This window comes from Nicotiana sylvestris, chromosome 2 (assembly GCF_000393655.2).
Source record: "Nicotiana sylvestris chromosome 2, ASM39365v2, whole genome shotgun sequence".
NCBI lineage: Eukaryota > Viridiplantae > Streptophyta > Magnoliopsida > Solanales > Solanaceae > Nicotiana > Nicotiana sylvestris.
This window is the reverse complement of record NC_091058.1, coordinates 33,091,214-33,103,388: the sequence shown is the minus strand read 5'-3', so window position 1 is coordinate 33,103,388 and position 12,175 is coordinate 33,091,214. Positions and strand designations below refer to the sequence as shown.

Here is a 12,175-nt window from a genome sequence, read left to right as displayed (position 1 = left end):
CTTGGTCATGAGTGACTCGGACCTGCTGGTACACCAAATTCAAGGAAAATGGGAAACACAGGACTTAAAGCTTATACCGTACCGACAATGTTTGCATGAGCTTTGTCAGCGGTTTCAGTCAATAGAATTCAGGCACATTCCAAGGATTCATAATGAGGTCGCCAATGCTTTGGCTACTTTGGCGTCCATGTTACATCATCCGGATAAGGCTTATGTGGACCCGTTGCAGATTCAAGTCCGTGATCAGCATGCTTATTGTAATATGGTAGAAGAGGAGCTTGACGGCGAGCCGTGGTTTCACGACATCATGGAATACATCAGAATGGGGGTATACCCGGTATAGGCCACTGGTGATCAGAAAAGAACGATTCGATGGTTGGCAAGTGGGTTCTTCCTTAGTGGAGGAGTGTTATATAAAAGAACCCCAGATCTTGGACTGTTGAGGTGCATGGATGTGAGGCAGGCCACATCTATCATGACTGAGGTACATTCGGGAGTCTGTGGACCGCATATGAGCGGATATGTTTTGGCAAAGAAGATCCTACGGGCAGGTTACTATTGGCTTACTATGGAGCGAGATTATATCAGTTTCGTACGTAAATGTCATCAGTGCCAAGTGCATGGAGACTTGATTCATTCTCCGCCATCAGAACTACATACAATGTCTGCACCATGGCATTTTGTTGCCTGGGGCATGGATATTATTTTACCAGCAGCTATAGATTATTTTACCAAATGGGTGGAAGCCAAGACGTTCAAGTCTGTGACCAAGAAAGTTGTGGTGGATTTTGTGCATTCGAACATTATTTGTCAGTTTGGGATATCGAAGGTGATTATCACAGACAATGGGGCTAATCTTAATAGTCATCTGATGAAGGAGACATGTGAGCAGTTTAAGATTACTCATCGTCATTCTACTCCATACCGCCCTAAGGCAAATGGTACGGTGGAGGCAACCAATAAGAATATAAAGAAAATACTCCGGAAAATGGTGAAAGGATCTAGACAGCGGCATGAAAAGCTGCCTTTTGCATTATTGGGATACCGCACCACAGTTCGTACCTTGGTGGGGGCAACTCCTTACTCTTTGGTGTATGGCACGGAAGCAGTGATACCCGCAGAAGTGGAAATCCCGTCTCTCCGAATCATAGTAGAGGCTGAGATCGATGATGATGAATGGGTGAAAAGCTGCCTTGAGCAGTTGAGTTTGATTGACGAGAAAAAATTGGCATCAGTGTGTCATGGTCAACTGTACCAGCAAAGAATGGCAAGAGCGTACAACAACAAAGTGCGTCCAAGGAAGTTTGAAGTCGGACAGTTAGTGCTGAGACGTATTTTGCCTCATTGGGCTGAAGCAAAAGGAAAGTTCGCCCCAAACTGGCAGGGGCCATTTGTTGTAACCAGAGTGTTGTCTAATGGTGCACTATATTTGACAGACATAGAAGGAAAATGTGTAGAAATGGCCATCAATTCTGATGCGGTCAAGAGATACTATGTAAGATTTCTTTATTTTTATTGTACTTGTTTGTATTTGGCACCTTTTAAAGATTGAAATGACGAAGGCGTTTTGTTCTTCTATCCAAACACTTTATCCCTTGTTATCCCCTTTGAGCATTAATTATTTTCGTTCATACCCCTCTTTCGGAATCAACGACACAATCAAGAAACGCATGTGCCGGACATAAGGAAAAGAAAATAAGAAAAGAAAGTGAAAAGAAGAAAGAAAAGAAAGGGAAAAGAAAAGAAAGGAAAAGAAGAGCAAAAAAGAAAAAGAAAAACAACGTAGTCTCTATGACGTGAACTACGTTTGATTTGATCCCGAAAGGGTACGTAGGCAGCCTCTCTGAGGTTCAGTCATACCAAATAAAATCCAAAAGTCCCCAAGCAAGAAACTGGGGAAAAAGTCGTGGTTGTTGTAAGAAATCTGATTTCGAAAGTTGTAATTTTAACCCATTTTGAAATTATTTTGAGACTTTCATACCCTTTCTTTCTAGCCCCGTCCAAAGCCCACATTACGGTCCAAAGAAAGACCTTCTGATCAATCTTTGAGAAATGCCAAGTCAAGCAGGTAAATGTAATTCATGTCTGGGGCAACACTCTGGTTCAAGCAAGAAAAGCAAAAAGATAAAAATGAGAGAGTCTTATTGGTGAAAACCTGCACAGGCACCATAAGGCGACGGGATATGAGAGAAAGAATAAAATGAGAGAGTCTTATTGGTGAAAACCCTAGCGGGCACCTTGAGGCGAAAGTGAGTTGAGAAATGATTGATGGAGAAAGGTCTGTTGGTGGAAAATTGTTTCGAGGCACCACAGGACGAACAAGGCTAAGGTTTGGATAAAGTAATAAAGTGATGGAAATTCTGGGGCAACAAAGGGTGGCGACCAAGAGTTGGTTAGTTGGACAGATTGGGCCGATTAGTCTGAAATGCATGTCATGACGATTGGTACCGGCTGTTCCGGTCAGATAAGTTTCGTTCCCCTTTTCTTTTTAGCAGTCATCCAGTTTTTGATTCTTCTTATCCTTAACTTGTAAACTCATTGCATTTCATTTTCTTTGGGGGCTTTATCTGTCTAAAATGTTTCAATATCAGTTTTTTTCAAAGCAAGTGGAAAGGGATTTCAAAACTCACTACCAGATTCCGGAAAGTGTAAAGCGCGATGTGGTCAGAGCATGTCAAAAACAATGTGGTGAAAGGTGGAATACAGGGAATCACCGGAAATGCCATAGGTGGAATGATTGGGAAATGTCGTGGGAAGTGCAAAGGTTCATAAAAAGGGTTAGAGGTGTGAAACAACAACATGGGTACAGAACACTCGGTTTGTCAGAGTCAGGGGTTCGAAGATCAGTTAGAAAGTCAAAGCGGTTCAGGGCCAGTTCGGGAATCCAGTTGGAACAAAACACTGCAGCAGAAAGATCTCCAGCAAGAATGCCACCAACTAACCACCATTTTGAACTGACAAATTTTCTTTGATTAAAATAGGGGCAGAAAAGTTCGTTTGTTTCAGAGGAACTCTCTGTGGAGGAAGGCAGTCACCAAAAAGGTTTGCTTTTTAATTTTCAGGACCCTTCTGGAAAATAGGACCTAGTTTAAAGTTCAAAAATAACATAATCTAGCATAAACGTACCCTAAAGGAGTATAAGTTGGTTTAGAAGTGTGCATGTTCGAGACAGGATTCAATTAGGAGTTTCCAGGACCCTCCTGAATAATAGGACTTAGCATTAAGATTTCAATTAGATAACCACATTTAGCGTAAACTCTGTTGTAGGACCCTCCTTGATAATGGGGAGTAGTTTAAAGATCCTCTTAGATAGCAAGATTTAGCAGAAGTCACACCTGTAGAAGATATAACTTAGATTTTAATCTGTCGCTTAGTTAAGAGTTGTGAGGACCCCCCAGAATAATGGGACCTAGCTTTCAAATCCTTAGTAATACTTGGTAATATGGTTTAGTTTTACAATCACATTTGTCCCCACCCACCAAACTGGGGCAGAAAATTTTCTTTGTTTTGTCTATTTGAAGTTAGGAGCCCGCCTGGAGAGCAGGGAATACTTTCAAGCGCAGCAGTCAGGAGCCCGCCTGGATAACAGAGGAATACATTTCAAGTTTGAATTCAGGAGCCCGCCTGGAGAATAGAGGAATACATTCAAGTTTTGAAGTCAGGAGCCCGCCTGTAGAACAGAGGTATTACAATTCAAGTTTTAGTTTTAACTCTTATTAACATCCGATAACATGTACCTAGTTTTCCAAACTGGGGCAGAAAGTTTTTTTTTTTGTTCGGTTTATTTTGTGAAGTCAGGAGCCCGCCTGGATAACAGAGGAATACATTTCAAGTTTGCAATCAGGCGCCCACCTGGAGAACATGGGAAGACAGTTCAAGAACAAAGGGAAAGCAATTCGAGTTTCAAAGGAAGATTGCACAAATTTCAAGGGAAAGCAGTACGGTTCAAAGGAAGACAGTTCGAATATTGGCAATCAGGCGCCTACTTGGAGAATAAGAGAATTCACTTCAAAACACAATTCAAGTTAGCAAAAAAGAAGCTCGCGGCAAGAATGCAAGTCAACAATCCGAGATTATCAATAGAAGTTAGTCACAATAAAGAAAAAGAAAATAATGAAAGGCGAGAAGTTAATCCAAATGCAGAAGTTGATGAAAGATGTGGGTTGCTCAAGACATGGCCGAGGTCACAAGCACTGCATACCTGGTTTTGGTCCGAAAAGCTGAAGAAGGATGAACTAGCACTTGCAACTAGCAGGCGTCAAGGTTCAAATCTAAAGTCTGCATGAAGAACCACTCAAGACTCAAGATCAAGCTTCAGAAGACTTAAAGATAGGAATCTTGTAACTCGTAGTTGACAGGCTTAGTTAGTCTTTTTCATGTTTTGATTTTTGATGTAATAACAGGACCGTGGACCGGAACCTCGGCAGAATGATACCTCGATCGGCTCTCCACCTCGGTACTCCATCATCTCACTAACTTCTGAACTACACTGACCTGATTCCTTTACAGCCAAGGATATGTAGGCAACCGCGGAAGCAAGGTTCGGTCAAATATTTCAAAAAATGATTCACACGGAGTATTCGAATGGGCAAAAATCGCTTGAGTCCGCTCACTTATCTTTACGCAGAAACTCTTCGTGTTCCCGAGCAAAGAGGGGCAGCTGTGAGCACGTGATTTTTGCCCTACATGAAGATAACTCCTAAAAATAGATCAAAATAATTCTTATTGATTTTTTAGGAATTTTACTTTATTTAGTCGCATTTCATGCATTTTAATATTTTTAAATCAAAATAACAAATACAAAAATATCTTGCCTAGCATTTAGGTTTTATCGGAAGTCATTTGATTTTTATAAAAATTAAAAATTACAAAAATGTGTCATTTCACACCTTTTCCTTTTATTGAATTTTCTCTTTTAAATTAGGATTAAGCATTTTTTATAATTTTCATAATTAGTATAATTTTAGATAATGTAGGTTTGTTTTTTAATTCTAAGATTTTTAGTTAGAAAGAAAAAAGATTAAAAGAAAATTGAAAAAAAAGAATTGGAAGAACCTTTCCCCATATAATACCTTCCCCCAAAATATTTTCCCAAAAAATATTTCCCCATATAATACCTTTCCCCAAAAATATTCCCCCGCATAAAACTTTTCCCCCAAAATATTTCCCCACATAACACCCTACCCTACCCACACTATAAAATCGATCCCCATTTCTTTTTCAAAGGGGGACGGAAAAATTTTACAAAAAGGGAGACACGAAAAAATTCAAAAGAAAAACGCCTGGGGAAAAGACACCAAAACAAAAGGCAGAGAAACTAGACCCATCAACGCACACCATCAGCAACACCACCGCAGCAATCTCCATTCCTCCATGAAATTCCTCCATTGATAGCCAAAACTGACACATCCCAGCCCCTTTCCATCAGAACCCGCCAGAAAACTTTAAGTCCGGCAACGATTTGCTTCATCTCTGCCTCAAATTCGAGAAAATCAGAAATAATATAAGTTTCACTCCATGTCGGTTTTGATTTCTATCTCATCATGGAGCTCATGTGTGCTTTCATTGGTTAGAGCCTGACTAAGAGCTGCCATCCGCTCAAGGTCTCGTTTGGCTTTGTTTGAGTCCGTCGTTGTTCATCGTCCGGATTTGGTTCGCTCGAGTTCCGTCCATTTCCCATTTCGGTCACAACAGTTGGTTGATCCTTCTCGTGTAATTTTGCTTGAAATTTCAGTCATGAAGCTCCAATTTTCAGATCCGGGTGGGTTTTAGAGATCGGTGAGGTCGTCGGTGAGGTCCAGCTTGAGTTTCGGCGGGTTCGAGTTTGTTGTCGTTGGCTTCCGTCCGAGGTTCTGTTTCTTTCTTCATAAGATATTTGTTGATTTTTGTTTCCATGCCAAAGTTTATCAACTCGTGAATATTTTCAGTTGCAATAATGCTTTTGTTATGATGTGCATTAATTGTCTTTCTATAGTGGCTTGCTTATAATTACTTCAGTTTTGGACTTACTTCTCCTATAGTTGGAATCACAATGCTAAATATTTTACCATTGATAGTTGGAATCACGGTGCCTTTTTGATACCTCTCTGGAAGACCTCATTTATATAAAAATATAATTTCTCATGCTATAATATATTTCGTTCTCACCACGTTATGTAAGTCTTATAGATGAATTTGGTTTTATTGATTTTATAGAACGTATATATCGCCTCTGAATTATGAGCATGTGGCATCAATCTATTGTTATTGATTTTTGTTTTTTAAGGTTGAATTAAAAATCAGTGATGTACTAGTGTCATGCCTTGGGTTTTTTTTTTAATTTGAATTAGTAGAAGTTGGGTTTAAGAGTGGGTCGTTTAGCGGATTTCACGGCCTTCCTCAAAGATAATAACGCGATAGCCTCTTTAGGCGCGTATTTTAATAACATTACCTTCCTAAACTCGGGTGCACATTTATGTGACCCAAATTCAAATCTCAACGAAGTTGAAATGTGTCAACAACCACAGGTGCATTGATGTGACGTGGTTCGAGACGCGTTTTCACGATGTTGCAATTCTCATTAAAAATAAATATAAAAGCTGTTTACAATTAAAAAACACATAAGCTAGAACATGTTTTGAAATCAGATAAAATCAAATATGACAGTTAAGCGACCGTGCTAGAACCACGGAACCCGGGAATGCCTTACACCTTCTCCCGGGTTAACAAAATTCCTTACTCAGATTTCTAGTTCGCGGACTATTAACAGAGTCATACGTTTCCTCGATTCGGGATACAACCGGTGACTTGGGACACCATTACTCTCCCAAGTGGCGACTCTGAATAATAATAATAAATCCCGTTCCGATTGTCCTTTAATTAGAAAAACTCTTTTATGCCCTTACGGGGTGTAGTGAAAAAGGAGGTGTGACACTCTTGTGTCGCACTTAATCCAAAATGTTTCAAAGGTTAAATGTTGTTAATGACTCATGTGTGTTGAGGTCAATTGTTAGTCCCAATTGATACTAGTTGAGGTTGCTTTAGAACAGCTGAAAATTTCTTGGATTTTTCCTTAAGGGGTGGGTCTTATTTTGTTTACTTGAGGACAAGCAAAAGCTTAAGTTAGGGGGAGTTGATAACTAGGGATTTTGACGCATTTTATACCCCTTCTTGCTTACGCTTTGATTATAAATTCATACAAAGAGTCCTAAAAGGCTCATAAGTTGTGCTTGATTGCAACTTTGATCAACAAAGTGACAAGATCTCAAAGATCAGCTCAAAAGGAGTGAAACTTGCACAAGTACCAAAGCCAAGACAAACTCAGGAAAAACAGGCCTAGTGCGGCTGCACTACACTTTGTGCAGTCCGCACTTGGGAGATTCAGAGAGCTGGTATTTTAGGCATTAAGGCAGTGCGGTCGCAGAAGGTTTTGTACGATCCATACTGAAGACAATGCGGCCGCACTACCATTTTGTGCGGTCCGCAGAGCCAAGGTTCAGAGAGGGGGAAGTTGGAGCTTTCAAGTCTGTACAGTCCATGGTCCAGTTTGTGCAGACCGCACTAGAAACCTCTGCAGCCGCAGTCCATTTTGTGCGGTCCGCGGAGCCTGAGTTCAGAGAGTCAAGTTTTCAAGTTCAAGAGCCTAGTGCAACCGCACACCATTTCGTGCGGTCCGCACTAACCCCGCAGGGGCATTTTTGTCCAGATTTTCTAGCTTAGTCTAAATAGATCCTTTTTCCATTTTTAGGGTATCAGACATTTTAGAGCAGCAGTTGCGCTCGTGGGAACATCTTTTGTAGCCATGTTGGGCATTTTTACTTACTTTTTATCATTGAATCTTTGTATTTAGTTTAGCAATTAATTAATATGTGTTCATCTTCATCTATTTCTCTGTTTTTCTCTTCAAGTATGAGTAGCTAGATCCATTACCTAGGGTTGTGGCTCAACCCTAGTGTGGGTAATTGATGGGTGTTGTAATTTAGGGTTAGATTGACTATGAGTGTTTGTTATTTGGGTCAATTTCATAGTTTAATTACTGAATTAGTGGTTGCAAATACTAGTTTGTGCTAAGTTGACTTGGGCTCTTCTTGAGAAAGAGAGCATAAGTCTCCAAAATTGATCCAACAAGGAATTGGGATAGACTCAAGATAATTGATAGTCTCAATTAAAGAGTTAAACCTCGAGAGAGTAATACCCGACTTGAACCCTAGTTGCTTGAGCAAATATGCATACCCAATTGGTATTAAGAAAGTCAATTGGGCAAAATCACTCTTTCTACCGAGAGGTGTAGAGTGGGTAGTATCGAGCAACGGTTATAGCCTACTCCCCAATCATGTCAATCGTATCTTAGATGTAATTACCCATCAATTGACCACCTAGGCGGAAGTTATTACCCTAGTGCCTTTTAAACCATTAGATACAACTTGTAGCATTTTACTCTTAGCTTAATCTAGTTGCAATTATAATTTGTAGTTTGATAATCGTAGAATTATAAAGAAAACCCAAAAATGAATAGAAGTGCAATTTGGAACAATCACGCAATCCTAAGCTAAATAGAATCTCAATTCCATTCCTAGCTCTCTGTGGAAATCGATCCCGACTCAAAATCGGGTAAAAGATATTGCGACCCTCTTTCACTACTTATTAGTGGTGCGGAGTTGGCAGCGATCATCTTCATAGATTGAAAAACTTTTTTGAGCATGAAGTCCCCAATCTTGAAGTATCTTAGACGCGCTTTTCGATTGTAGTATCGTTCCATGACCTGCTTTTGTGATGTCATTCTTATTAATGCAGTTTCCCTTTTTCCTTCAAGTAGATCAAGGTTTATGCACATTTCTTCGTCATTGTATTCTTCTGACGCTTGTGTAAACCTCATGCTTGGCTCTCCTATCTTAACTTGAATTAAGGCTTCAGCTCCATAAACCAATGAGAATGGTGTTTCTCCCGTACTTGTTTTTGCTGTTGTGCGGTATGCCCATAAAACACCAGGTAGTAATTCTGGCCAATTACCTTTAGATTCCTCCAAACGCTTCTTTAAATTGTTAATAATGACTTTGTTTGTTGACTCAGCTTGTCCATTACCCACCGAATGATAAGGTGTAGATGTAATCCTTTTGATATGTCAACTTTGATAAAACTATGTGATTTGTGCGCCTATAAATTGAGGGCCATTATCACACACGATTTCTTTTGGCACACCGAATCGACATATGATATTTCACCAAATGAAATCTCTAACCTCTTTTTCTCGCACCTGTTTGAATGCTCCTGCTTCCACCCATTTAGTAAAATAGTCAGTGAGTACAACGAGAATTTTACCTGTCCTTTTGCTTGTGGTAGTGGACCCACGATATCCATCCCCCATTACATAAATGGCTACGGTGCAATGACCGGATGTAACAACTTCGCAGGTCTATACATGTTATTACCGTATCTTTGGCACCTATCAAATTTAGCCACGAAATTTTCCGCTTCTTCTTCCATTTTAGGCCAGTAATAAGATGCCCTAATCATGGTTCTTACTAGTGATCTTCCTCCGGCATGATCTCCACAATGCCCCTCGTGTATTTCTCTCATTACATATTTCGTCTGTGAAGGCCCGAGGCACCTTGCTAAGGGACCACCAAACATTTTTCGATAAAGATTGCCTTGCTTTAAACAATATCGAGCAGCCTTTTTCGAAGCGCATGAGCTTTTTTCTGGTCTTCAGGGACGGTTCCATACTGCAAAAAAGCAATAATCTTGTTCCTCCAATCCCAGGTTAAGTTATTAAAATTTATCTTATTTTTGTCTGGATCGAGTACTGAATGAAACAAATGGATTGCGGAAGCATTTTCATTGTTTGCCACGTCTGTCGCAGATGCGAGATTGGCTAGGGCGTCCTCCTCGACATTTTCATCTCTTAGTATTTGCATAACTTTCCAAGTTTGGAATTGCCTTATCAGATCTCGTACCTTCTTTAAGTATTGCTGCATTCGTGCTTCCCTGGCCGTATAAGTCCCCAATATTTGATTAACTACGAGCTGCGAATCACTTTTAATTACAATCTGATTAACGTCGAGTTCTCATGCTAGTTCTAAACCTATAATCACAGCTTCATACTCTGCTTCATTGTTAGTTATAAAATGACATTTAATGGATTGTCGAATGGTTTCACTCGTAGGTGGTACCAAAACAATTCCTAAGCCTGCACCCTTCACATTAGATGAACCATTAGTAAATAAAGTCCATACTCTCGGATTAGACCCGTTGAACACCTGTAATTCCTTTTTTGCTTCCAATTGCATTCCTTAGCTAAAATCAGCCACCAAAAATCTGCTAACACTTGAGATTTTATCGCGGTTCTAGGCTGGTATGTGATGTCATATTCACTTAATTCTATAGCCCATTTGGCTAACCTATCTGACAACTCATGCTTGTGTAATATATTGTGTAATGGATAAGCATTTACTACAGCAATAGGGTGACATTGAAAATAAGGCCTTAATTTTCTAGATGCCATGATTAATGCAAGTTCAAGCTTTTCTAATTGAGGATATCGTGTCTCCGCATCTAATAAAGTTTTGCTGACATAATAAATCGGAGATTATTTACCTTGATCTTTACGAACTAACACAACACTTACCGCTACTTCGGGGACAGCAAGGTAGATGAGCAATCTTTCCCCAACTTTTGGTTTTGCGAGTAATGGCGGATTTGACAAGTATGTCTTCAAATTTTTGAGTGCTTGTTAACATTCCTCAACCCATTCGAACGATCTTGTTTTTTAAGAGCTGCAAAGAATTTAAAGCACTTTTCTGATGATTTAGAAATAAATCTCCCCAAGGCTGCAATTCTTCCTGTCAACCTCTGCACTTCTTTTTTACTTGTAAGCATGTTAGGGATTTCTTCAATAGCCTTAATCTGTGCGGGATTCACTTCAAACCACGGTTAGAAACAAGAAAACCCAAAAACTTACCTGATGCAACACCGAATGCACATTTCTCAGGATTTAATTTCATATTAAATTTTCGCAAGATCTAAAACGTATCAGACAAGTGTGATATATGATCCCCTGAATGTTGAGTTTTAACGAGCATATCGTCTATATAGACCTCCATAGTTTTTCCCAAATATTCTTGAAACATTTTGGTCACTAGTCTTTGATATGTTGCACCAGCATTTTTAAGACCAAAGGGCATTACTTTATAACAGTAAGTCCCCCCTGTCTGTTATAAATGAAGTCTTTTCTTCATCTATAAGATCCATTTTGATCTGGTTGTATCCTGAATATGCATCTAAAAAACTTAACAACTCATGCCCTGCAGTAGCAGCAATTAGTTGATCTATATGTGGTAACGGAAAAGAATCTTTAGGACAAGCTTTGTTAAGGTCTGTGTAATCTACAAAAACACACCATTTACCATTCTTTTTTGGTACCACAACAGTATTGGCAAACCAGTTAGGATACTTTACCTCGCCTATAGACCCAATTTTTAGTAATTTTTGGACCTCTTCTTAAATCACCTAATTTTTGAAAGTTCCTTGCTTTCTCTTCTTTTGTTTGACAGACGGATATGATAGGCCTTCATTTAATTTGTGAGTCATTACTTCCAGTGGTATTCCTGTCATATCAGAATGGGACCAAGCAAAACAATCCATGTTAGTTTACAAAAATTCAATCAACTTACCCTTCATGTCCTGGCTTAGATTGGCCCCTACGTAGACTTTCCTTTCAGGCCATTGTGTGGATAACAGTACATCCTCCAGTTCTTCAATTGTTGCTTTGATATTTTTGTTTTTCTCTGGTTCTGTGTTGTGGTACCCTCAACTGGATTCTATAACTGCTATTTTTCTTTGTTTCTCGTACTTGAATCTACTACAGAGTTGATATTCCTGGATGTCTGTTGATCCCCACGGATTTGACATATCCCCTATGGTGATGGAAATTAAATTACTTGGTGTAAGGTCGATGGAACGACATCCATCTCATGGATCCATGGTCTTCCGAGAATCATATTGTAAGCCATCTCCATATCTACCACCTGAAACTTTGTATCTTTGACAACTCCTTCTGCGAATGTAGTAAGTATTACCTCCCCTTTCGTCACGATGCTGGAATTGTCAAATCCAGACAAAGTATGCGCCTTTGGTATTAATTTATCTTCAGCTTGCATCTCACGTAGTACTCTTAGCAGAATAATGTTCACGGAACTAC

At 39.6% G+C, this 12,175-nt stretch overlaps 1 protein-coding gene across 1 annotated transcript; it reads right to left on the bottom strand.

Moving 5' to 3' along the window:
- Nucleotides 1–5,326: 5,326 nt before the first annotated feature.
- On the bottom strand, nt 5,327–9,343 carry LOC104219271 (uncharacterized). Its single transcript, XM_070165102.1, has 3 exons — nt 9,201–9,343; nt 8,741–9,089; nt 5,327–5,476 (listed from the first exon to the last, which is right to left on the bottom strand). Exons 1-3 carry the CDS (start codon nt 9,341–9,343, stop codon nt 5,327–5,329), a joined length of 642 nt encoding a protein of 213 aa, XP_070021203.1.
- Between the last annotated feature and the right edge of the window lie 2,832 nt (nt 9,344–12,175).